The 27,413-nt window shown below is 38.8% G+C and overlaps 1 protein-coding gene across 6 annotated transcripts in view; it reads left to right on the forward strand.

Moving 5' to 3' along the window:
* The window catches only part of Opcml (opioid binding protein/cell adhesion molecule like), a 1,127,739-nt gene that overhangs the window by 988,605 nt on the left and 111,721 nt on the right, over positions 1-27,413 (forward strand). For all 6 annotated transcript variants that reach the window (XM_060371165.1, XM_060371161.1, XM_060371160.1 and 3 more), the window contains one exon: positions 25,167-25,292. In XM_060371165.1, coding sequence (XP_060227148.1) covers positions 25,167-25,292 — 126 coding nt within the window. The remainder of the gene's footprint in view (positions 1-25,166; positions 25,293-27,413) is intronic.

Raw genomic sequence — 27,413 nt, forward strand, 5'->3', positions numbered from 1 at the left:
TTAGGTAACCCCTCCCTTTCTGTTTCCTGCTAACCACAACATGCTAAAGGGGCTTCATAAAGCTTTCCTGAGGAGGAAGTGAAAGCTCTGCATGTGTTGTCTCCTGAAGCTAAGTTCTCACTGAGGGCTCTTGGAGGGAAAGAAGATAAAAAACATAACAGTAGAGCCTGAAACACTGGTGTTAACCACAGGTTCAGTAACACTGGGAGACCCTCTCACATTCACTTGCCCTTCATTCCTCTTGATGACCTGTGAGGTGACCTATGGCCATTAGCTTCATTTTCAGCTTAAGAAGCAGATGAAATAAATTAGGAAACTACAAGGTCACCACATGAGTAAAACTGGGGGGGGGGCACAGATTTTTTTAATAAGAGGTGATGGTGACAGGCTTTAAAAGAAAGGGTGAAAAAGAAAAGAGGGCTAAACCACATACGTGGGATACCTGAAGTACCCAGAATCCCTGGTGAGAGAGAGGCTTGGGTCAACAGAAGTCCCAGGTCTGGGTTGTCACCTCATAATAAACACTTGACAGAACTGGGGCTAAAACCAAAGTGTTTTCTTATCTGAAAAATGAGGAGGGAGAACCAGGCGATCCCTAGGTCTATTTTTGACTTGAAAATGCTGTGATGTAAATTAAAGCCTGTGATCCAAAGCATGAGTGTGGCTAGAGCTCTCGGGGAAGGGGGGGGACTCTCAGAGAGCGGCCATCTCGCTGCCCTGGGAAGAGCAGAGAACTGCCAGAATGGCAGTTACTCTGATCATGGTCACTTGCTTGAATTGTGAAAATTAAAATAGGAAATGCGTGTCTATAAATAACCTCTGTAAGAGACACCGTGGAGACAACCATTACAAATGGACTCAGTGGAGCGTGAATGCTTTGTGATGTCACCCCACCCTGAGCAAGTATTCATGTATCTGTAACTCATAATCATTCGTTCATGTTCTCTATCATTCCTCTCATCAAAATACAACTAAGAAGAAAAACTGAATTCAAATAGGTCAGGTCTTATCCTCTCCAGCATAAAATAAAACGGAATCTCACCAGGACGTGTAGAAAGTCTCAATTCACTGTCAGCCTGAACAACTGAATAGTAGAATCTGGCCACACTTCTAAGAGCTAGGATATGACCTCATACATTTCAGCCCAGTCCCAGATTCATGAATGCCTCTGTAGATCCTGAGACTCTGTTCCCTGGAGACTTGCCTTTAGCTAGTTGTTAGTCTCAGTATGTATAGAGAGAACTTACTGGACACCAGGCATTGTCTTACAAGGTAATGGAGGGGCAAGGAAGATGGGTCAGTGGTTAAGAGTACTCAATGCTATTCTGGAATCCAAGTTTGGTTCCAGCACGATCAGGCTGCTCATAACTCAACTGCCTGTAACTCTATTTACAGGAGATCAAACTCCCTCTGGCTTCTGTGGGTGAAAGTATATATACATACATATATATTCACTCAGGCACACACATACGCACATAAATAAAGATATATACTTTTTAAATTTTTGCAATGAATGATCACTAAATGAGAAAACACTTCTCCAGAAGCTGTGTGTGCCTTTCTCTCCTCTCAATTAGAACCACTGTTTCAGCCTCTCAAGGTGATGGGCCAAGATTGATGTTTTATCTTACTTTAATTAAGTAATTTACTTTACATCCCAATCAAATCTTCCCCTCCATCCTCTTCTTCTAGTCCCTCTCTTCTACCCCACCTCTCCCCTTCCTCCATTTCCCACTCTCTTTCTCCCGAGAGATGAGGCCTGAGATGTATGCCAACCGGCCTTGGCATATCAAAATGCAGTGTCCAGACAAGGCAGCCTAGTTAGAGGAAAAGGATCCAAAGGCAGGCCACAGAGTCAGAAACAGCCCCTGCTCCAGTTGTTAGGGAATCCACATGATGATCAAACTACACATCTGTTATGTATGTGTAAGGGACCTAGGTCTGTCCCATGCATGCTCTTTGGTTGGTGGTTTAGGCTCTGTGAGCTCCTGATTAGTTAATTCTGTAAGTTTTCTTATGGTGTCCTTGACCTCTCTGGTTCCTTCAATCCTTTACCTCCCTCTTCCACAAGATTCCCCAAGATCTGACTAATGTTTGCCGTGGGTCTCTGCAACTGTTTCCATCAGTTGCTGTGTGAAGCTTCTCAGAGGACGGTTATGCTAGGCTCCTGTGTGCAAGTATAGCAGACTATGGTGAATAGTATTAGGGGAGCTGGCTCTCTTTCATAGGTTGGGCCTAACATTGGCCTAATCATTGGTTGGTCATTCCCTCGATTTCTGCTCTATCTTATGTCTGTGCATCCTGTAGGCAGGACAAATATTAGGTCAAAAGTTTTGTAGATGGGTAGGTGTCCCCATCCTTCCATTGGAAGTCTTGCCTGCTTACAAGAAGAGGCCATTTTAGGTTCCATATCCCCTATTGCTGGGAGTTTTAGTTAGGGTCACCCTTATAGATTCCCTTGTCCTAGGTTTCTGGATCACCCCAGAGCTGTCTCCACACCCATCCCAATCTCAGTTCTCTGTTTCTCAGTCCTCCCCACAGTTGATCCTTTCTGTTCCCCTCCCCACTCAATCTCCCACTCATTTCCCTCCATCCAACTACCTCTGATGTCTATTTTATTCCCCCTTCTGATTGAGATGCAACCATTCTTCTTTGGGCCTTCCTTGTTGTTACTTACCTTCTTTGGGTTTGTGGATTGCAGTAAGGTTATCCTATACTATATGGCTAATATCCACTTTTAAGAGAGTATATGCCATGTGTGTCTTTCTGGGTTTGTATTACTTCACTCAGGATGATCCTTTCTAATTTCATCCCTTGCCTGCAAATTTCATGATGTCCCTGTTTTTAATAGCTGAGTAGTATTACATTTGGTAAATGTATCACAGTTTCTATATCCATTTTTTTGGTTGAGGGGCATCTAGGTTGTTTCCAGTTTCTGGCTACTACAAATAAAGCTGCTATGAATAGAATATAGTTGAACAGGTGTCCTTGTGGTACTGTAGAGCATCTTTTGGGTATATACCCAGGAATGGTATGGCTGGGTCTTAAGGTAGAGCTATTTTAAATTTTCTAAGAAAGCGCCAGGTTGACTCTAAAGTGTTTGTACAAGTTTGCACTCACACCAGCAATAGAGGATGGTTCCTCTTTCTCCACGTCCTCACCAGCATGTGCTGTAACTTGAGTTTTTGATCGCAGCCATTCTGAGCAGTGTAAGATGGAATCTCATAGTTACTTTGATTTACATTTCCCTGATGACTAGGTAAGTTAAACATTTCTTCAAGTGTCTCTCAGCCATTTGAGATTCTCTGTTAAGAATTCTCAGTTTATCTCTGTATCCCATTTTTAATTGGGTTACTTGATTTGTTGGTGTGCTTTATATATTTCTTTATATATTTGGTGTTGGGTTCTTTATTTATTTTGAATGTTAGTCCTCTTTCAGATGTAGTGTTGTTGAAGATCTTTTCCCATTCTGTAGGGTGCCAATTTGTTCTGTTAACAGTGTCCTTTGCCTTACAGAAGGTTTTCCGTTTCATGAAGTCCCATTTATTAGTTGTTGGTCTTAATGCCTGGGCTGTTGGTATTCTGTTCAGGAAGTTGGCTACCATGCCAATTCATTCAAGTCTGTTCCCACTTAATCTTTTATTAGATTTAGTGTATCTGATTTTATGTTGAGGTGTTTGATCCACTTGGACTTGAGTTTTGTGCAGGGTGATAAATATGGATCTGTTTGCATTTTTTGTGTGTAGACATTCAGTCAGACAAGCAACATTTGTTAAATATGCTATCTTTATTCCATTGTATGAGTTTGGCTTCTTTGTAAAAAAATCAAGTGGCCATAGCTGTGTGAGTTTATACCTGGGTTATCAATTCAGTTCCATTGACTAATGTGCCTGTTTTTATTGCCAATGCCATGTGGGTTTTTTTGTTTGTTTGTTTGTTTGTTTGTTTGTTTTTTACTATTGCTCTGTCATACAGCATGAAATCAGAGATAATGATATCTCCAGATGTGCTTTCATTGTGCGGGATTGATTTAGCTTTCCTGTCTTTTTGTTTGTTTGTTGTTTTCTATATAAAATTGAGTATTGTTCTTTCAAGGTCTGTAAAGAAATGTGTTGGTATTTTGATGGAAATTGCATTTAATCTGTAGATTGCTTTTGGTAAGATGGCTATTTCACTATGTTAATAGTACTGATTCAAGAGCGTGGGAAATATATCCATCTTCTGGTATCTTCTGCAAAGACTTGAAGTTCTTATCATATAGGTCTTTCACTTGCTTGGTTAGATTTGCACCAAGATATTTTATATTATTTGTGGCTATTGTAAAGGGTGTTGTTTCCCTAATTTTTCTCAGCTCATTTATCCTTTTATACAGGAGGACTACTGATTTTTTATTATTATTATTATTAATTGGTAAGCAGCCACCTCATTCAAGGTGCTTATCAGCTTTAGGAGTTCTCTGGTAGAATTTTTGGAGTCACTTATGTATACTACCATACTATCTTCAAATAGTGATTCTTCGACTTTTTCTTTTCCAATTTTTATTCCTTTGATCTCCTTTAGTTGTCTTATTGCTCTAGCTAGAATTTCAGGTTATTATATTGAATAGAAACGAAGAGAGAGTCCCTGATTTCAGTGGAATTGCTTTATATTTCTCTCCATTTAATTTCATGTTGGCTATAGGCTTGCTGTATATTGCCTTTTATTGTGTTTAGGTATGTGCCTTGTATCCTCCATCATCCCAACACTTTTAACATGAAGGAGTTTCAGATTTTGTCAAAGGCTTTTTTCAGCATCTAATGAGATGAACACATGGTTTTTCTTTTCTTTCAATTTGTTTATATGGTGAGTTATATGGTGGGGTTGATTATATGATGGATCTTCAGAATTTGGACCATCCCTGTAATCCTGGGATGAAGCATGGATTGAACATGGTGAATGATGTTTTTGATGTGTTCTTGGATTCAGTTTGTGAGTATTTTATTGAATATTTTTGCATCAATATTCCTAAGGGAAATTGATCTAAAATTCTCTTCCTTTGTTTAGTCTTTGTGTGGTTTAGTTATCAGTGTGACTGTGGCCTCATAAAATGAATTTGTCAATGTTCCTTCTGTTTCTATTTTGTTGAAGAGTTTGAGGAGTATTGGTATTAGCTCTTTTTTTGAAACTCTGGTAGAATTTTGTGCTAAAACCATCTGGCACTGGGCCTTTTCTGGATGAGAGATTTTAATGACTGTTTCTATCTCCTTAGGGGTTATAGGACTATTTAAATTGACTACCTAATCTTGATTTAACTTTGGTAAATGGTATCAATCAAGAAAATTTTTTCACTTATATTTTCCTATTTGTGAAGTACAAGTTTTTGAAGTAAAACCTAATTCTTTTGGATTTCCTCAGTCTCTGCTGTTATGTCTCCCTTTTCATTTCTAATTTTGTTGATTTGGATATTCTCTCTCTGCCTTTTAGTTAATTTAACTAAGGGTTTGTCTACCTTGTTAATTTTCTCAAAGAACCAGCTCTTGGTTTTGTTGATTCCTTGTAGTTTTCACTTTGTATCTAAGTTATTGGTTTCAGCTTTGAGTTTGATTTTTTTCTTGTCTTCTACTCCTCTTAGGCCTGTTTGCTTCATTTTGTTCTAAAACTTTCAAGCATGCTGTTAAGCTACAATTTTTTTATGAAGACACTTAATGCTATCAACTTGCCTCTTACCACTGCTTTCATTGTGTCCCATAAATTTGTGTATATTTTGCCTTCATTTTTATTGAATTCTAGAAAGGCTTTAATTCCTTTCTTTATTGCTTATGTGACCAATGGTCATTGAGTAGAGAGTTGTTCAGTTTCCATAAGATTGCAGGCTTTCTTTTGTTTTTGTTGTTGAAGACCAGCTTTAATCCATGGTGGTCTGGTAAGATACAAAGGATTAATAGATTCTTCTTGTATATGTTGAGGCTTGCTTTGTGATTGACTATACATTCAATTTTGAAGAAGGTTCTGTGAGGTAGTGAGAAGAAGGTATTGTGTGTGTGTGTGTTTGGGTGAAATGTTCTGTAGATATCTATTAGCTCCATTTGATTCATAACTTCTGTTAATTTCGTTTCTTCTCTGTTTAGTTTCTGTCTTGATGACCTGTCCATTGGTGAGAGTGGGATGATGAAGTCTCCCACTATTAATGTGTGAGGTTCAATGTGTGATTTAAGCTTTAGTAATGTTTCTTTTATGAAAGTGGATGCCCTTCTATTTGGAACATAGGTATGCAGAATTGAGATGTCATCTTGGTGAATTTTACCTTTAATGAGTATGAAGTGTCCTTCTCCATCTCTCTTGATTCATTTTGGTTGAAAGTTTATTGTATTAGATATTAAAATGGCTATTCCAGGTTGTTTTTTGGGGGGTCCATTTGCATAGAAAACTTTTTTATCTTCCTTTCCTCTGAGCTTATGTCTATCTTGGTTGCTGATGTGTGTTTCTTGTATGCTGCAAAGGTTAGATCCTGTTTTCACATCCATTCTGTCAGCCTGTGTTTCGTTTTTTGTTTTGTTTTGTTTGTTTTTACATTTTGTTCACTTTGTATCCTGGCTGTAGCTCCCTCCTCCCCATTCCTCCCAATCTGATCCTCCCTCCCTCTTCTCCCCCTAAGTCCCTTCTCTAGTCCACTGACAGGGGAGGACCTTCTTCCCTTCTATCTAACCTTAGCCTATCAGGTATCACCAGGGCTGGCTGCACCACCTTCCTATGTGGCCTGGCAAGAATGCAACCCTCAGGGGAAAGTGATCAAAGAGCAGGCCACTGAGTTCATGTCAGAGACAGTCCCTGCTCCCCTTATTAGGGAGCCCACTTGGAAACTAAGCAGCCTATGGGCTTCCTCTGAGCATGGGGTTTAGGTCCTCTCCATCCATGGTCCTTGTTTGGAGTAGCTATCTCAGCAGGCTTCCTGGGCCTAGGTTTTTTGGCTCTGTTCGACTCCTGGAGTTCCCTACACCTCTAAGTCTTTCTAGCTCTCTCTTCTTCCATGAGGTTTCCTGCACTCTTCCCAAAGTTTAACTATGAGTCTCAGTATTTCCTTCAATACGCTGATGGATAGGTAATTGAGTCCATTGATGTTGAGACACATTAATAACCAATTATTGTCAATTTGTGTTATTTTAATGTTGGTGATGGTTGTGTGTGTGTGTGTGTGTGTTTGTGTGTATGCATACACACACATTTCCATTTTTTTGGGTTTGGTTGTGTGGTGTTATTTATTTCCTGTATCTTTTTGGGTGGAGTTACCCTCCTTGTGTTGGAGTTTTCCTTCTAGTATCTTCTGTAAGGCTGGATTTGTGGATAGATATTGTTTAAATATGGTTTTGTCATGAAATATCTTGTTTTCTCCATCTATGGTGATTGAAATTTTTGCTGGGTATAGTAATCTGGGCTGACATCTGTGGTCTCTTAAGGTCTGTAAGAATCTACCCAGGCATTTAAAGCCTCTGTTTAGAAGTTCGATGTAATTCTGATAGGTCTGCCTGCATCTATATGTTACTTGGGCTTTTCCCTTTGCAGCTTTCAACATTCTTTCTTTGTATTACACATTTAGTGTTTGTTTATTATGTGGCAGAAGGGTTTCCTTTTCCAGTCCAATCTGTTTGGTGTTCTGTAAGCTTCATGTATGTTCATAGGCATCTCTTTCTTTAGGTTGGGGACATTTTCTTCTTTAAATTTTGTTGAAAATATTTTTTGGAACTTGGATCTGGGGACTTTTCTCCTTCTTCTACTCCTATTATTTTTTGGGATTGGGCTTTTCCTAGTGTCCAAGATTTTCTGGATGTTTTATGTCAGGATTTTTAATATGTTTTCATTTTTGACTACTGTATCAATTTCTTCAATCATATCTTTTACTCCTGAGATTCTCTCCTCCATCTCTTATATTATGTTGGTGATGCTTGTGTCTGTAGTTCCTATTCTCTTCCCTAGGTTTTCCACCTCCACGATTTCCTCAGCGTGTGTGTGTGTGTGTGTGTGTGTGTGTGTGTGTGTGTGTGTTATTGCTTCTATTTTCATTTTCAGGTCTTGAACAGTTTTATTCATTTCCTTCACCATTTTGATTTATTTTCTAGTATTTCTTTAAGGAATTTATTCATTTCCTTTTCAAAGTTTTCTCGAACAAGTCTTTCACTTGCTTGGTTAAAGTAATACCAAGGTACTTTATGTTTTTAGTGACTATTATGAAGGGCATTGTTTCCCTAATTTCATTCTTGGAACTTTTGTCTTTGGTATACTTTTTGTCTTTGATTTTTTTGAGTTAATTTTGTATCCAGCCATGTTGCTGAAGGTGTTTATCAGCTGAAGGAGTTCTCTGGTTGAAATTTTGGGGTCGTTCATGTATACTATCATATCATCTGCAAATAGTGATACTTTGACTTCTTCCTTTCTTATTTGTATCCCCTTGATATCCTTTAGTGTTCTTATTGCTCTAGCTAGGACTTCAAGTACTATGTTGACTCCATATGGAGAGAGTAGGCAGCCTTTCCTTCTCCCTGACTTCAGTGGGGTTGCTTTAAGTTTCTTTCCATTTAGTTTGATGTTGGCTATAAGCTTGCTGTATATTATCTTTACTATGTTTAGGTATGTGCCTTTTATCCCTGATCTCTCCAAGACTTTAAACATGAATGGGTGTTGGATTTTGTCAAATGATTTTTCGGCATCTAAGGAGATGATCATGTGGGTTTTCTCTTTCAGTTAGTTTATATGCTTGATTACATTGATGGATTTCCATATATTGAACCAGCCCTAATGCCTGGGATGAAGCCTACTTGGTCATGGTGGATGATTTCTTTGATGTGTTATTGGATTCAGTTTGCAAGTATTTTATTGAGTATTTTTGCATCAATGTTCATAAAAGAGATAGGTCTGAAGTTCTATTTGTTGGTTAGGTCTTTGTGTGGTTTAGGTATCAAGGTGACTGTGGCCTCATAGAATGAGTTTGGTAATGTTCCTTTTGTTTCTATCTTGTGGAATAGTTTGAGGAGAATTGGAGTTAGCTCTTCTTTGAAGGTCTCATAGAATTTGGCGCTGAAACCATCTGGCTCTGGGCTTTTTTTGGATGGGAGGCTTTTGATGACTGCTTCTATATCCTTGGGGGATATAGGACTATTTAATATATTTACCTGATCTTGATTTAATTTTGGTAAATGGAATCTATCAAGAAAATTGTCCATTTCCTTTAGATTTTCAAATTTTGTGGCACGTAGGCTTTTGTAGTAAGACCTAATTATTGTTTGGATTTCCTCAGTGTCTGTCGTTATGTTCTCTTTTCATTTCTGATTTTGCTAACTTGGATAGTTTCTCTCTACCTTTTAGTTAAGTTAAGTTAAGTTAGTTTAGTTTAGTTAGTGTAGTTTGGCTAAGTGTTTGTCTATCTTGTTGATTTTCTCAACGAACCAGCTCTTAGTCTCATGGATACTTTGAATTGTTTTCTTTGTTTCTAATTCATTGATTTCAGCTCTGAGTTTGATTATTTCCAATCACCCACTCCTCTTGGATGTGTCTGCTTCTTTTTTTCTTGGGCTTTTAGGTGTGCCATTAAGTTGTTTGTATGAGATGTCTCAAACTTCTTTCTGGAGAACTTAGTGCTATGAACTTTCCTCTTAGCACTGCTTTCATTGTGTCCCATAATTTTGGGTAAGTTATGCCTCCGTCTTCATTGAATTTTAGGAAGTCTCTAATTTTTTTTTCATTTCTTCCCTAACCAAGCTGTTATTGAGTAGAGAGTTGTTTAGTTTCCATGTATATGCTTTTTGTTATTTCTGTTGTTGTTGAGGTCTAGCTTTAGGCCATGGTTTTCTGATAGAATACAAGGCATTATTTTGATCTTCTTGTATTTGTTGAGGCTTGCTTTTTACCCAACTGTATGGTCAATTTTTGAGATGGTTTCTTGAGGTGCTAAAAAGAAGGTATACTCTTTTGAGTTTGGGTGAAAAGTTCTGTAGATGTTTATTAAGTCTATTTGATTTAGGACCTCTGTAAGTGTCATTATTTCCCTATTTATCTTCTGTCTAGATGATAGGTCCCTTGGTGAGAGTGGAGTGTTGAAGTCTCCCACTATTAAGGTGTTGGATTGATGTGTGGTTTAAGCTTTAATAATGTTTCATTTATAAATGCAGGTACTCTTATATTTGGGATGTAGATGTTCAGGATTTGTGATATCCTCCTGGTGGATTTTTTTCTTTGATGAGAATGAAGTGCCCCCTCCTCATCTTTTTTGATTAATTTTGGTTGAAAGCCTATTTTATTAGATATTAGAATAGCTACCCCAGCTTGTTTTCTGGGTCTGTTTGCTTGAAAAACATTTTCCAGCCCTTTACTGAGGTAGTATTTATCTTTGTGGCAGAGGTGCATTTCTTGGATGCAGCAAAATGTTGGATCCTGTTTCTGCAACCATTCTGTTAGCCTGTGTCTTTTTATTGGAGAGTTGAGTCCATTGATGTTGATAAATAATTGAGACCAATGAATGTTTGTTCCTTTTATTGTGGAGTTGGTTGTGTTACTGTGTTTCAATGCTTGTTGTTTTAATTCTTTGTTGTGAAGTTATCTATATCCTGTTTTCTTGGGTGTAGCTAATTTCTTTGGATTGGTGTTTTCCTTCTAGTATCTTCTGTAGGGCTGGGTTGCTGTGTAGATATTGTTTAAGTTTAGTTTAGTCATGGAATATTTTGTTTTCTCCATCTATGTTGAGTGAAAGCTTTGCTGGGTATAGTAGTCTGGGTTGGCATCTACGGTCTCTTAGAGTCGGCATGACATCTGCCCAGGCCCTTTTAGTTTCTGTTGAGAAATCTGGTGTGATTCTGACAGGTCTAACTTTATATGCCACTTGGCCTTTTTTCCTTGCTGCTTTTAATATTTTTTTCTTTGTTTTGTAGTGTCTAGTGTTTTGACTATTATGTGATATGAGGAGTTTCTTTTCTGATCTAGTCTATTTGGTGTTCTGTACCTCTTGTATGTTAATGGACATCTCTTTCTTTAGGTTGGGAAATTTTTCTTCTATGATTTTCTTGAAAATATTTTCTGAACCTTGGAGCCTGAAATCTTTTTTGTCTATTTCTATTATTCGTAGATTTCTTCTTTTCATGGTGTCCTTGATTTCTTGGATGTTTTGTGTTTGGAACTTTTCCGATTTTATTTTATCCTTGAGAGATGTATCAGTTTCTACAATTGTATCTTCAGCACCTGTCATTCTCTCTTCCATTTCTTGTATTCTGTTGGTGATGCTTACCTTTGTGGTTCCTGATCTTTTCTCTTAAGTTCTCCAACTCCAGGGTTTTCTCAGTTTGTGTTTTCTTTATTGATTCTAATTCTGTTTTCATGTCTTGCACCATTTCCTTCATCTGTTTGAATGTGGATTCCTGTGTTTCCATGATGGCCTCTATTTTTTTGTTTGTTTCCTCTCTGTAGGCCACTAAGTGTGCCTCTATTTGTTGGCTATATTTGCCCTCTATTTCTTTGAGAGCTTTGTTCATTTCCTCTTTATGTGCCTCTAATAACTGGATAAGAATAGTTTTAAATTAATTTTCCTGTGTTTCCCATGATTTAAAATATCCATTGATTTCGGGGATTGCTGGTGAAGCCACAATGTACTGATTTTTGTTGGATGTGTTCTTACGCCGACCTCTAGCCATCTGCTTATCTTTAACCTTTGCTGTTTATTCCTGGAGTCTGTACTTCAGACTTGGTCCATCTGTCTCTGGTGTCTGAAGTATTTTTCAGGAAGATGAGAGAGGTCCACCTGTTTGGGAGTGGATGTTGGTGTTTCAGCTGTTTCTAAAGGACGAAGGTTGTAGGCACATATGAGCAAGTGAGGGCATGTGAGTGGCAGAGTGCCTTGAGGGAGAGGGTGCTAGAGCATATAGATGCCTGGAAGGATGTAGCTTAAGCACGAAAAGGAGGTGCAAGTGCTGGTGCTGTTTGCGAGTGTAACACGCATATGCAGGTGCCCTAAATACCTCAGTGGCCTACAGGCCTGTCATACTCTCCTCCTGGTATTCAGATCTGTCTGGGTTCTAGGAATTGTTTGCCTGGACTCCACTGGTACAGGCACAGATCAGGAGCTTCAATGTTGAATGTTGAGAACACTGTCCAAAGAATCCCTATGTTGCCCACAGTGGGGGTGTGGGTAGGAGGGATCTAATGTCTGGCTGCTAGCACAGAGGGACCCTGGATCTAGGGCCCTGCAAGCACTCACTTAAAGGCACACTCACTCACTTGCAGGCCTAATTGGAAAGCAAAGGGGTTCTTCCTGTTCTTTACTCTCAGATTTAGGCCTGCAGGGGCAAATGAGAATGGTGTCCACTGTTTGGTACCCGGGCAGGAAGGCCTGTATTTGGGGTAGCTGCCTCTGCATCCTTAGTCACAGAGCATGGAGGTTCCTGCTTTGGCTAGCCACTACCCTGCTAAAGTTGCAGCTCTGGGATGCCCTCCTGTGCTGTTTCACTCACTGGGAAAGGAGGCTCCTGCTTGGGGCAATCACTGAGGCCTCAGCCAAGCAGGGAGGCCTGTGCTTGGGGTAGAGGCCACTGCTGGCTGCCTCCACTGAACAGGGAGACCTGTACTTGGGGCAAGGGGAAGTTCAGAGGGGTTGAATATTTGCCACTTTCAGCCCCTGGAGATGTCTACAGGTGACCTGGATCCCAACTGTCCCAGCTCATGGGTTGTCCTCTTTCACCCAGGAAACCTCAATGTGGATGTTCTGGCTTCAGCTGCCTCTCCACTCACCAATTTCAGAGTTTCAGATCCTGTGCCCCTCAGATACTGTGTACGTGGTTGCCACCATCTTGGACCTCCCCCATTCATGTTTTCTTAATGTGGATTCTTAATGTTTATTCTCATGCCAATTCTAATAATTATCATTTCTTATTAATGTAGTAATGATTATAAGAATTACATATACATACAAGCAGTGTTTTATTTGAGATAACAAATGTTATAATTTGTTGCTCCCAGAAGTAACTCACTTGTAGATTGGTCTTGGGATTTTTGTACTTTCCTCCTCCTTCTCCTCTTCCTTCTCATCCTCGCCTTCCTCCTCCTTCTCTTTATTCTCCTAGTTCTTCTTCTGGGACAGAGTTTCTTGATATAGTCTAGACTGGACTGAAACTCATTGTGTATCCCAGGTTGCCCTTGAACTCCTATCCTTTGCCTCCAGAGTGCTGCAATTACAAATATGAGAGACAATGCCATCATATAAAATGTGGTAATACTGCTATAGGTTCATAAGTCTAGTTTTAGACCAAAGAAAACTTAAGAGTGTATAATCTAGCTCCTTCATTTTAAAATCAACCAAAACAATTAAGCAACCAAAAGTGTAGGAACACATACACAGACACAGTGGGCACTTAGGAGGTGGGCTAAGTGACTTGCAAAAGATTATACAATCAAAAAAGAAAGACTTAAATCTATTTATTCATATTATTCATATAGTGCAGTAGTGCTTGTTTCTGATTTGGATTGTTAGTAAGTTGCTATACTATTTCATATGCAAAATACTGTATAAGCTAACCTAGCTGGAATACCACATTTTTCAATTTATTCTTGCTTCTTGTTTGGAAATAAGCTGCCCTATATGAGGCAGAAATGTAACCTCACAAGAATAAAACATGGGATCCTTAAAAGCACTTGTATTATTTTTGTAAATTAGTTCTGAGTGTTTAAAAACTATAATGAAAAGCTTTTCATGTTTCTATTACTCTCATAAGATCTCTTAATATTTTGTTATTTCCTGAGCATCATAACATTGAAATGAAAATAGTAATAATGGCCATTTAAGGCACTTTGAAACCATTCTCTCTAATCTAATCTCCACATACCTGCAAGGCAGATATTCATGTGCCCATTTTACAGTCCAGGACGCTAAAATTTAATGGCTTAAATATATGTCTTTCTCAAAAAATCAATCCAAAACAGAAGAAAATAGTATTCAAATGTTAGTATCAAGACTGCGAGTCAAGCGTTTTCTTGTTTTAAATCATGCAGCTTAACTAAGATATTTGAGATGAAAATCCTGTGAGTGGATACAGTAGGATTATGATGTTAGAAGGCTGCTTCAGGAAGCTGTGATGAAGACTATGGTCAGATGTCACTAGTGGACAATAGGCCTTGGGGCAGGGCACTGAGCAACAGAACAGAAGTTGGTCAAGTCTCAGTGACTGAGAAAGACACAAGACACAATATACAGGTCCATGCAGACCTGTGACTGTGGCTTCTCAGATGGGCTACAAAATAACCTTACCTTGAGGACTTTTAAACATCATGGCTTCCTGCTGTGTGTGATATTGTCCCAGTGTTCATCATTGAAACAGGAAAACACCTCCCTGAATTCTTGTTGGCGTGGGAGCTCTTAGTGATAGAAGAAGATAAAGAGAACACAGTACCATAACTGTGTACTTCTTTGCTGTGTGGTACCATCCAAAGCACAGCAGCCATGCAGGAAGTGTAAGTGCAAGGAAGCCATGGCCAGAATCTGGAACTGCGGCTCTAGCCAGGACTTTGCTGCATAGCATCATCTCAAGAGCTTGTCCCAACTAAGTTTTCATGGTACTTAGCCATCAGACTCTCTACTTCATCCAGCTTGGAGGTTTAAGTAGGATCAAATTATATAACAAAGTCACAGCAGATGAACAATCACTTCCAGCTTTACTAGGGATAGTACACAGAGGTCTACCTGACAAGGCTATAGGGCAGTGACAGTCACTCCTGCATGATGCCTTTTTCTGACTTGGCCTCAGCTGAGATGGGTTACGTGGTAGCCTGGATAGGATGCTGAGGCCTGTCCACTGTCCACTGTTCCTACGAGAAAGACTTCCCAAAAGGCATAAGGAACACTCTGGTGACTATTGAATGCACAGTTGAGATCTTCCCCATCACTCAGTTGCAAACTCAGCTGAAGAGGAAAATGACAGACAGACCTGGAGTACTTCCTGCCAGAGCCAGAGTACATGTACATATACGACAATTATATGTGTGGAAATACCACACATGTGGGTATACAACTTTAGTTTGTATATAACACATACCACTAGAATTTGTAGATATGATATTATAGTGTACACTATTATTTTTGTTACTAAATACTATATGATTATAGTTATATAGACCAAATTACAAAATTATACATACTCTGTGGCTTATTGTATATAAGTTAGTTTATCTCATGTATTAATTTATTTAGTTACCCAATATATTTTACTTAATTAAATATAAGTAAATCTTCCCTTGTCAGCAATTGAAAGCAAGTTTCATGCATAAACCCTGACGTAAAGTGAAAGAAAATGAGATTTGGAAAATGAGCAATAAGAGTGACTGAACCTGTTCCTCTGTTTCTAAATGGCACAAACATCCACGGTGGGCCTGGGAATGAAAAACTGGAGCTTGCATTTGAAAAGAGCTAGCGTATTTCCATGCACTGTGCTGGAGTGCTGTGTAAAGTTGTGTTTACTTCTTACAACCATCAGGCAAGGCACATTCTGTTAACTTTGCTTTACAGATAACAAGCCAGGGTCCAGCAGGAGATAGTAAAATTTCCCAGGCCGTGGGAGCTCCTGCACTCCAGAAACTGAATGAGGGACACACATCCTTTTTTATTGTGGACATTGTTTGCAGGGTGTGGATGATATATGCAAAAACACATGGTTCCATCCATGTTGGCTTTGTACAAAGGAAGCTTCATTTTTGAAAAAAGGCTTAAAAAAAACCAAACAAACTCAAGTTTGCTTTCTCACAAGAACACAATGATCTACAAAATCTAAGTCTACAGTAGATATTTACTTATTTCACAAGTTTTTATTATGTGTTAAGCACAATTCTAAGTATGGGGTCCATTGTGCTTTTTATAAAGCTTATAAAGCACAGAAACAAGCAAACATGTCCTGTCAATGAATACAAAAGCACCAAACTTTAAGTATCACAGAGAAAAATGCGAATGTTAAGAAGATAATGTAACAAAGGGGCCTGAATTGGACAAGCAGTTGAGGGAGAGCTGGAGCCATTAGCAAAGACTCTATTAAAACTGAGCCCAGGAGGAAAACGTACAGTGCCAGTGAAAGGTCTTGAGTATTTAAGGGATAGGAAATTGAAGAACAAATGTCAGGTTTCTAGGATAGGATACACTTGACACACTTTATAAAAAATACTCAACCTGAAAATCTATTCATCTACATGTTACATTCTAAGGAAGGTACCAGCACACATCAGGCATTGTGTTGTATAACAGCAGCACAAGGGTAGATGTAAGAGACCCTGGCCATGAGATAGTTCAGGTGCAAAGGTAAGCAGTATGGTAAAGAATGCCTCAGTAAGAGGAGAGAAACTCTGGCATCATACAGGAATTGTTACCTTAGTTAGGTGTTGAAGGATCACTGGCTTGGGCCACAAATACAGGACTCTGCTTTCCATACAGAGGGAACAATGTGTGGAAAAGCACAGTATGAGAATGACACATCCCAGAAATCCATACTGTTAGGAGACTGCCAGTTATGCTGTGGACAGACTGACTGAAGCTGAGCATGTAAATCCTGCTAAAAACTTCACACTGGCTCTTACAAATAAAGCTGCTATGAACACAGTTGAGCAAATGTCCTTGTTGTTTGGTGGAACATCTTTCAGGTATATGCCCAGGAGTGCTATAGCTGGGTTTTGAGGTAGTGCTATTCACAATTTTCTGAGAAAGCACCAGATTGTTTTCCAAAGTGGTTGTACAAGTTTGCACTCCCACCAGCAATGGAGGAATGTTCCCCTTTCTCCACATTCTCTCCAGCACTGCATTGTCACTTGAGTTTTTTATCTTAGCCATTCTGATGGGTATAAGATGGAAAGAACCAAGATGTCCCTCAACTGAAGAATGGATAGAGAAATTGTGGTACAATTACACAATGGGATACTATTCAGCTATTAAAAACAAGAAAATCATGAAATTTGCAGGCAAGTGGCTGGAACTAAAAAAGATCATCCTGAGTGAGGTAACCCAGAACCAGAAAGATACTCATGGTATAAACTCACTTATAAGCTGGTATTAACCATCTAGAACAGGATAAACATGCTAAAATCTATGAACCTAAAGAAACTAAACAACAAGGAGGACCCTAGGGAAGCTGCTTAATTCTCATTCCAAGGGCAAACAGGATAGTCACTAGAAATGGTGAAATAGAGGGAACAAGATGGGAGCCTACAATAGATGTCCTCTGCAAGACTCCATGCACTAGAAGATTAAAGCAGATGCAGAGACCCACAGACAAACTTTGGGCGGAGTGCAGGGAGTCTTATGGAATAAGGGGAGGAGGCATAGAAGGACACGGAGGAGACAGAAGCTCCACAAAAAGACCAACAAAGGCAAAAAAAATGGGCCCAGGGATTGGGACAGCAGAGACTGATGCACCAACCAAGGACCATGAATGACTCCCTGCTCAGATGTAGCTCATAGATAGCTCAGTCTCCATGTGAGACCCCTTGTAATGGAAGCAGGGGCTGTCTCTGACATGAACTTAGTTTCCTGTTCTTTTATCACTCCCCCCTGGCAGGACAACCTTGCCAGCCCAAAGAGGAAGACGATCCAGGCAGTCCTGATATGACTTGATAGGCGAGGGTCAGATAGTAGGGAAGAAGGACTACCCCTTTCAGTGGACTAGGGAAAAGGGATGGAGGGGAGAGGGAGGGAGGGTAGGACCAGGAGGAGATGGGAGAGGGAGCTACAACAGGGATATAAAGTGAATAAATTATAAAAAGTAAATAAATAATATATATATTATATATATATATATATATATATATAGTCTAGTCAGGGAGATATATATTGAAGGATTTGGACCAAAACAAAGTCTTTATAGTAACTGTGGTGAGCATATGGAGTCTGTTGTAGAGGGTAGTAATAAGTAGAACATGACTAGACTTTTATAATATCTTTAGCAACAGAAGATAAGATTGTTGGCTAAGTCAATGGTAGTGGGTTTGAAAATGAATGACCAGGCTTCAGGACATTTGAAGTATCTAAAGGTGGCTGTGACATATGTACAGAGATTGCATACACACCTCATGGTAGCCTGGAAGTGAAAAACACTCAGAAATCCACCAGTTCCTTTGGATATTTGATCGTTCTCTGTTACCTCATCTGCCTACAGATAATATTAACCTTGGATAGTTCTAGGTCACTATAGATATTCACTGAGCAGTGTGCAAACCTGTGTGAATGCCCTATCAGTTACTTTTCATATCATTGGCAGAATCAACTTAAAGAACATGGGATTTATTTTGGTCCAAGTAATCTTATTTAATGGGCTACAGGTGTCTCAGGGTAACTGTATGTGCAGCCCAACACAAAGTCATAAATATACTTAAAACAGGAGATTTTTTTTTTGAAATGATGTTTCTGTAATAAACATCATCTTGACTACACGGTTCTTCAGTGAGAACTTTGTAGATGCCAATATTTTTGTCAGAATGTCGAAAGTTTGGAATTGCTTGAAAGATACACTCCATCATGGAGAGGAAGACAAAGTGACTCAGATTGGTTGATCTATGACAGTGGACAGTAAGAAGAGACCTAATGCTGAAAATAGGGAGGGGCTGTAAATCATGAGACCTGATATAATGGTCTATATCTGTCTACCAGGATTTATGTTCCAAAGGTTACATAATCTTAAGCAGTACCATAGGCCCAAGACTAAGTGTTCATATGCATGTGCCTATGGGAAAATTTCCACATTCAAACCATAACACTTAGGGTGCCAATGACTGCAGTGAATGAAGAAGATAAGATGAAGAAGCAGTTCACTGTAGAAAATGCTGTGAGGGACAATGCCTGGAGAAGGGCACAAAGCCAATAAAACTGAAAAATAAAAGTTTTGGACATATATGGTCTTTGGAGAAATAATGATATTAAACAAAAAAAATGTAGTGTAAACCAATATGATCTGGAATGATTTGCTAAACTCTCATATGCCTTGGTTCTTCATTTTATTCTAATTGTTTTATCATTTTCAGGAAACTATGAGAAAATTAATGTGTAAAACTATTTGAACAGGTAGTTAGACTATGATGTTGGCTACCAAAAGCTTCATAACTGATACCCAAAAGAACTTTTCCTCCTTCCAAATCACTTCATTTCTGCCTTATTGACTACCCAGGTGCTTGTATCTGAGTTTATTATCTTGCCAGGAATGACAGATAGTGCTGCCTAGCAGTGTGGGGTTGTCTGGCTTGCCTTGGTCTTTCGCTTCAGGAAGGTTGTTTCTAATGAGTGACCTTGACTAGACAATGGGGACTACAGATGTCATACCAAGTCACTACCTAATCTTCCTAGTACTATTTTCCCTGCTCTTTTCAAACTAGCACAAGAAAGAACATGGCAGTGAAAATGGCACCACTATAGTGGATGCTGTGCTGGAAGTTCTACCCCAAGGTATCATCTGTTGGGATGTCTTAAGTCATTCACTGCACATAAATACAAACTGTGCTCTCCCAGATTGAGTCTATATTCCTTCCAGAGAGACCCTAGGGTCTTCATAAGGAGGCCTTAAGATGGCCTAGCATTTCTGGCTAAAGCAGATATTATTTTAGAATATTTTGAAGCTCCACAGAAGTTGTTGCATTATAGGAATGAGAAAACACATATTGACATTTCTATGCCCAGATCTATATTTTAACAAGCTAGATAATACTGAAAAACAGGCAGAACCATTTTCTCCAGAGCATGCAGTACAGTTGGAAAGCACACTGTTTTTTCCCAGTGTGTATTTTTGTAAAATATGTGCACTGAAATTTCAGGGCAATTCCTAATGCAGAAATAACCCCCAATATGGCAGATTTATAAGCTAAGCAATTTTTACTTATTTGCTAATGTAGATTCCCTTAAGAGCTCAAATGTTCTGCTGGTTACTTATGGTTTCTCCTTGAAAAGTCTTACCTCTGACATCTCAGCACTATGAAACTGGAGGCTGCAGAATTGTCAGAACTGAACATCAGCTGTAATTCTCGTCTGCCAATGACTTGGGTGGTTTAGAATCCACCAGTGCTTCAGCTGTTCATTTGATAATTAATAATTTATAATTAAAGTAGTAATACAAATAAATCAACATGACTGTAGGCTTTGTGCCTCTTCTCTCTAATCTTTTTTTTTTATTCTGACGATCCAAAAAAAAAAAAAAAATAGGAAGAAATCCAAAAGCTTTCATTCTAAGCTTTGCCTCCCTTAGCATTGGAATTCTGTTCAGCACATTACCCCAATTCTCCCCTCAGGGAGGAATTTAGCACATGCACGTGACAGCTGCCAAATTAACATGCAGGAATCCCATTTTTCCTTATGCACTTGGTCCCTAGGGAATGAGACAAGGTGCTGATGTAGCTGCAATACAACATGGCCTATCACCTTCCGGAGGCAGGCTTGGATGCAATGACACAGGAAGTCAGTATTTAGGACATGTAAGGGGGACAGTAGAAGGAAGGTGGTACTTGAGGGGTTTTCTAAAGATGCGCCAAACCTTTACAGAAAAGGATGAGGAAGGAGGAGGAATAGAAACTCTTTCAGGTACCTGGGCCCCGATCCAAGGTCATGGGAATCTGCATGATGCAATTCAAGGGCATGAGTCCTTGCAGTGTACTGGTGTGAGTGAATTCTGTCTGTAGATAAGAGGCTGAAGTCATACTGCTGAGGCTCCACTTACACAGAGAAACATGTGTGGTACACCTGGAATGCCACCGAGAGCTATAAAAGTCAGTAGAGGAGCAAAAGGATTACAATATTGCCTCAAAAGGTCATGCTGGCTCTACGGAAGGGGTAGATTAGATGGATTCAAACATGCAAAAGTATGTATTGCAAAGTTCAAGGTGAGAGTCTGTTGCACTTGTTTATTGAGAATTGATCAGAAACATAAGTAGAAAATGATGAGAAGTGTTGAGGTTGAATCTAGGTATTTTCCTATCCTGGGATTTTAGTGAAGCTGATAATTAAGACCAGAAGGTCAACCAAGTTAGGGGGTAAACTGAGGGATCATGCTATGCTCTGAAGTGCCTAAGATCCATGGACATCATCCTAGAATGAGAGAGCAAAACAATTGTACAATGTTATTGTTGCTTTTATTGTAATCAACAGCAGCATTTTCATTGCTGCCATAGCAACCAGTACTTATTGAGTGTTTATTTTACATCCCACACTCTGCTAAGACAGCACTTAAAATCATGCAGAAAAGAGTATAGCATCTACCAGTTCACAGGTGATGCAGCAAAGTCAAAAAGTTGAAAGAAAATTACTGATTAAGATCATACAGTACTCAATTAGGTCTCATCAGGAGTGGCTGCATTGTCTTCTTCTGTGGCCTGGTAAAGCTGCTTCCCCCTCAGGGGGAGGTAATTAAAGAGCAGGCCAATCAGTTCATGTCAGAGACAGTCCCTGTTCCTATTACAATGGAAACCACTTGGATACTGAACTGCCATGGGCTACATCTATGCAGGGGTCTTAGGTTATCTCCATGCATAGTCCTTAGTTGGAGTATCAGTCTCAGGAAAGATCCCTGTGTGCAGAATTTTTGGTTCTGTTGCTCTCCTTGTGGAGTTTTTGTCCTCTCCAGATCTTACTGTTTCCTACTTCTTTCATAAGATTCCCTGTACTCTGCCCTAAGGTTGCCCATAAGTCTCAGCATCTACATTGATAGTCTGCAGAGCAGAGCTTTTCAGAGGTCCTCTGTGTCAGGCTCCTGACTTATTCCCTCTTTTCTCCTACTTTGGAAGGAAAAGAAGTTCTCCCCTGTCAGTGGATTTGAGGAGGGGCATCCATGCAGAGGGTGGAGGAAGGGAGGGATTCGGATGGGAGGAGGGAGAGAACAACAGGGGGGATACAAAGTGAATAAAGTGTAATTAATAAAGAAAAATAAAAAAACAAACAAATGGTACTGGCCCAACTGGATGTCTACATGCAGAAAAATGAAAATATATCCATATTTATCACCCTGCACAAAACTAAAGTCCAAGTGGATAAAGACCCCCGCATAAAACCAGATATTCTAAATCAGTTAGAAAAAAAAGTGAGGAAGAACCTAGAACTCATTGTCACAGGAGATAACTTCCTGAAAAGAACATTCTTAATAACTGATTTGTCTAATCCCGGACTATGAGGGTTAATAACTCTGAATATTTTAAGTATAATAGCAAATGTTTAAAGAAGAACTTTCTACAAAATATCAACTTAAATAAATAAAAATATACTCTTCTTAAAAAAAAAAAAGGATCATACAGTAGATAGGAAATTGAACTCCAGCTCCCCGCCTCTCACTGATGAGGTACCATAACACTAATAATAATTTCACTTCATAGCACGGATAGGTCCTGACTTACTATATTTCTCCTTTAAAATTTCTAGTTTCTGAAAAAGTACAAATTGGTTTTTTATATTGTAGAGGCCTTGACCTAAATTTTGATTTGAGGTCTTTCCAAGGCTAGCATTTTTTTTTTTTTTTTTTTTTTTTTTTTTTTTAGTATGCAACTCTTTTACTTGCTGGCCAGTGGCAGTGAACCATAGGTCCACATTAACTATATAGTCAAGAAGGGAACAGACCAAGCCTCTATATTTGTAGAGTTGCTGAGCTGATGATTGGGAGGTTTTGTACATTCAATATATTTGAACTTAAAGATATTTTCAAATTAGAGTGTGTTTTTTTTTTTTTTGTCATAACCCCAACACAAACCAAGGAAAATTCATACACTATAATGATGACAACAGTAATGGACAGTTTACCAATTGCTTTGTTGGTCTCAAGGAGAATACAACTAACAGTTACCAAGGAATTAAGAAAAAGTTTCAGACTTTTAAAGAATGGGTAAGAATTTGGGGGTTAAGAATTGATAAGAGTATGAAGAAGGAATAATAAAACAAAAGAGTTAAATGGGATGAAGAAAAAAGGTAGAGTGGGGGTAACAGGAAGAAGGAAATTTAACATTAAACATTTTTGAAAATGCCATATAGCACCCTATAGAAGATTTATAAAAATATATAAGAAAGCAGTTTAAAGAGTTACTGTATAATGGCAGGACAAAACCTCTCTCTTTCTCCCAGACACAATTAAGGTGCCAAATAAAAAAAAAAAAAAAAAAACAGTACCAGGTATAGGCTACCTTTTTCTGAGTCGTTGGTCATTGGTGTCATAGACCCAGTCCTCCCATAAAAAACACTACAGGTTATTGAGGTTGCTCCTAGTTATCCTCTACAACTGCATTGTATGACCGTATTGCTGAAGATATCACATGGCGGGGTCATAGAACATGGAGAAATCAAGCTGGTACCAACCTACCTAAAAGCTTCCTTCTTATTGGCTAGTTTTCATAGTACTGTGTTGGTGTACTGTAAAAGAAAAAAGAAATTCTTTTATCTATATTTCTTATATCTCTTTCTTCCTACTCTACCCCAATCATTTTCAACACCCCAACACCAGGTAGGAAAGAGAAAGGGTTAGTGGGAGAGGTAGCATAGTTCTCTTAGCTGCTTCCCACTGGTTAGGGTCATCGGGTTCAATCCTCATTTCAGGAGATCTCCAACTTCTTGTCTCACTGCAACAGCAACCAGTTGCCACTCTCAGAGCTCCTCCACACTCTCTGGGCTCTGACATTTATTCTCTCTCCAGAATCCTGAGATTTAAACTATCTGCAGCTGGTAAAGAGCTCCTCTCAGAGCCCACACAAGGCAAATAGTTTGCTGCTGTGGACTGTCTGAATCAGTTCCATATCCCACAGCTGGGATAAGAACAAAAACATGTTTATATCCACAACAGTACTGGAAGGCTCTGTTTGTAATACCATTGGATAAAAGTATTCAGCACTCTTATCCAGCTGTGAAACCTGTGAAGATATGCCCAGTGATACAATAATGGCACAAAAGTTACTGAAGCAACCACCAACCACTTTTCAATTGAATTTAAACCCTGCTTCACAAGACAAATCTCATGCCTGGTATTGTTTGTTAGCAGGAGAAAAAAAAATTCATGACAGGCTAAGTTATAGGCACTACTACTATTATTCTACTAAAGGGACATGGTAATAAACTGGCCCCTAGGATCTTATCTTGATATACACCAATGAGTGAATCTCTCAAGAACCTCATAAGAAAAGCTTCTTTTAGCATTTGATAATTAACATAGTAGTAAACATGGAGACCCACAACTGATTAATATGAAGAGAATAAGAGACTATGGGGTGCTCAACTCTAAGTGAGATAGTTATATCTTAACCGCATCTCCTAAGGCTTAAGGATCATCACAAAAGAGAGGGTAGAAATATCATAAAGGCCAAAAACAGTGAATAACTGCAGGCAAACTGTTTCCACGGATAACAGGACCCTTGTATATATTAACAGAAAGTAGCTGAAGTCCCACCACTAATTGAGAAGCTATTGATACCTACTAGGAGAGGGATATGTTTGTTTCAAGGATGGAGCCTATAAATGGCTATCCATGCTCTGGTAGATGATCCTACATCCATCTACAGAGAGCACTAAATAGACTCAGTAGTTTTTAAAAAGAGAGAGAAAGCTCAAGAAGTTACAAGGGAAAAGTGGTGGGGGAGTTGGGGGAAATTAGAGAGGAGTGAATGGGATGTATACTTGATCAAAACATATTAATTGTAGGGATAATGTTCTTAAACAAGAGCATTTTTAAAAATAGGAACATTTGAATTGGGTCTGAAGTTTAGATGTATCAATGGAAACTTTCTGGTTTTGATGGTTGCCTATTGTTTTGTTACTATCTTTCTTGATTGTAGGAGATACAAGCTCAGCTACTCACTTTTGTCTATGTGACTAGGAACTATGTAAACAGGAAAGGAGCCTGTGGGTAAAGAGGGACTCTTGCAAGTCCTTGTGTTTTACCTTTGGCTTTGCCTCTAATTGAATAAATGGTTATACCCTTATCTTCAGATCTTCTGCCAAGGCTACCACCATACAAACTCCTGCCAGCTACCTCATCAGGGCAAACCAACGAGTTTTTCTGTTAGACACATTCTGTAAATGATGTCATTTACCAGAACTTTGCCAAGACAAACAAAGTGGGATTGAAGTGATATTCATCATATAGATATATAATATGAAATATCATATTTATAGGCTAACTGCTCTTTTTAAGTGCAAAAAATCATTCTCAGCTTTTTTTTTCTCCTGTGTTTATTTATAGTTCCTCCCCAGATAATGAACATCTCTTCAGACATTACTGTGAATGAAGGAAGCAGTGTGACCCTGTTATGTCTTGCAATTGGCAGACCAGAACCAACAGTGACATGGAGACACCTGTCAGTCAAGGGTAAGGTATTTACCATGAAAAGTTTTGAGAGTGTGTATCAAAGGCCCACTTGGTTCTCACGCCAAAGAGACATCAGCAAACAGAAAATAACATTGTCCATGAGCAAGGCAATGCAGTGTCTCATGAATAATCTGTTTTATGTATCTGCTGCTGAGTAGCACATTCCAGGAATGGGAATTGTAGAAGAAATAAGAGAAATTTGCTCTCTTCTTTTCATGACTTGGAAAGCTTTTGAACCCAAACTGAAAGGAAGAGTGTGTGAGTAGCTTTCATTGACGTTAGTAACTTTTGTGGAGATGGGTGTGTCATTTCTTGTGGTGGAGAGTGAGGTGGATGCCATGCCTTTTGTAAGGAACTTTGGCACTGCTGTACTTGCAATAGAAAAGGAACCCTGCTTCAGTACTCTCAGGACTGTTATGCAGAACCATACCTGTTAGATCTGGAGACACAGAGTTCTCCCTGAAAGGGAATAAAGGCAGTAGATGTAGGAAATTACACTGGGCATGACCTTGCTGGGTGCACAGTAATTAGTATTAAAACATCAGTTATGGTCATCTCTGACTTAGTAGGAAAAAAATGTAAAGAACATGGGTTCCTATCTCCTTGGAAATAAAACTTGCTCTAATTTGAACTTTCAAGGATGGGCACAGAGCCATCTGATATATTATACTGTTGCCAGAAACTGTGATTGATTCTAGAGATTGTACAAGAATCAAGTGCTCCCTCAGGCATTGGGAAACCCAAACGTGAAACCAGTGAATAGGAAAATGCACATATGCCTGTGTGTAATGTAAAAATAATGTACATCTAAAAGAAAGCAAAGGAGTAAATCTTAGTAACCTTGAGAAAGGCAGAGATTGTCCAAACACAAAATCCCTCTCTGAGAATGAAAGAAAAATGACATGTGTGCTTGAGTTTTTCAGGGCTGTCCTAAGCCAAGTGTAAAATCTTTATGACTGAAATGGAAATGTATTTCTTCATACTGCTGGAGACTGTGTGTCAAAGGTCAAGGTGTGGCTAAGCTGATTTCATTTCTTAACTGTGAGGGAAGATCTGTTCCATGACCCCTCCTTTTTTCCTAGCTTCTGATGATTTTCTATCAGTGTTAGGTACACCTTGATTTGTAAATGTGTTTCTCTGATCTCTGCCTTCGTCTTCAGTAGCATTTTTCGTATGTGTCAGTGCAAACTTCCCATTTTTATAAGGAAATTAGGGATCATAGTAACTACCTCTTCTTATTTTTTGTTTGTTTTACTTGATTGCCTCTATAAAGACCCTGCTTCAGTTAAGACATCATTAGAAATCAATGAAAAGTCAAGTCTTTGAAAAAATTGTGCTGATCTTAAAGTAATGACATCAACTATATATGAGAATTTCTAGCACACAGCCCTAACAGCTCACCTAAGAATGAACAAAATAGATGAATGAACAGCAAAGTACAAGAAAATATACCCAACATTGTAATCATAGAAATGATGATCAAATCACAGTGAGATACCAATATGGATAGAGCCACTAGAAAGACCCAAATTAAATAGACTGATATCAAGTGTTGGTGAAACAGTGAGCCACAGAAGCTCAGCCTCGTATCTTTCAACTGTGAAACTGAATAAGCAATTTGGAAAGAATTTTGGCATTTTGTTGTAAGGTGGAACATATACCTAACATACTTTTAAGTACAAAACAACAAATGTATGTATGTATTACTTTCTTTCAAAACAGTTTGAGCTAGAAGTAGCCCACATAAACACTAACAGCAAGTAGATAAATACAAACAATGGACCAATATTCAGCAATAAAAAGGATCAACCGCTGATTCACATGACACAGTGGATGAATCTCAAAATTAAATAGAAGAGTTCTAGATCGAGAAACACTAATCCATAGTGACAGAGCCCGGTCATCAGTTATCTAAGGTGGACTTAGGGCATCACTGACCAGAATGCTGTATAGAAAAGTTGGGGGGGGGCTGCATATCTTGAGTGAAATTATAATAGTTTAAAATAGGTTGAAATTAATATAACTTTACACTAAAATTAAGTACGGAGCATAAATTAGATTCTAATAAATTTTGATGTATGTAGACACACAACAACGTCTTGATATCTTTCCTAATTTGGG

Source organism: Meriones unguiculatus, chromosome 1, assembly GCF_030254825.1.
Source record: "Meriones unguiculatus strain TT.TT164.6M chromosome 1, Bangor_MerUng_6.1, whole genome shotgun sequence".
In the NCBI taxonomy this organism is placed as follows: domain Eukaryota; kingdom Metazoa; phylum Chordata; class Mammalia; order Rodentia; family Muridae; genus Meriones; species Meriones unguiculatus.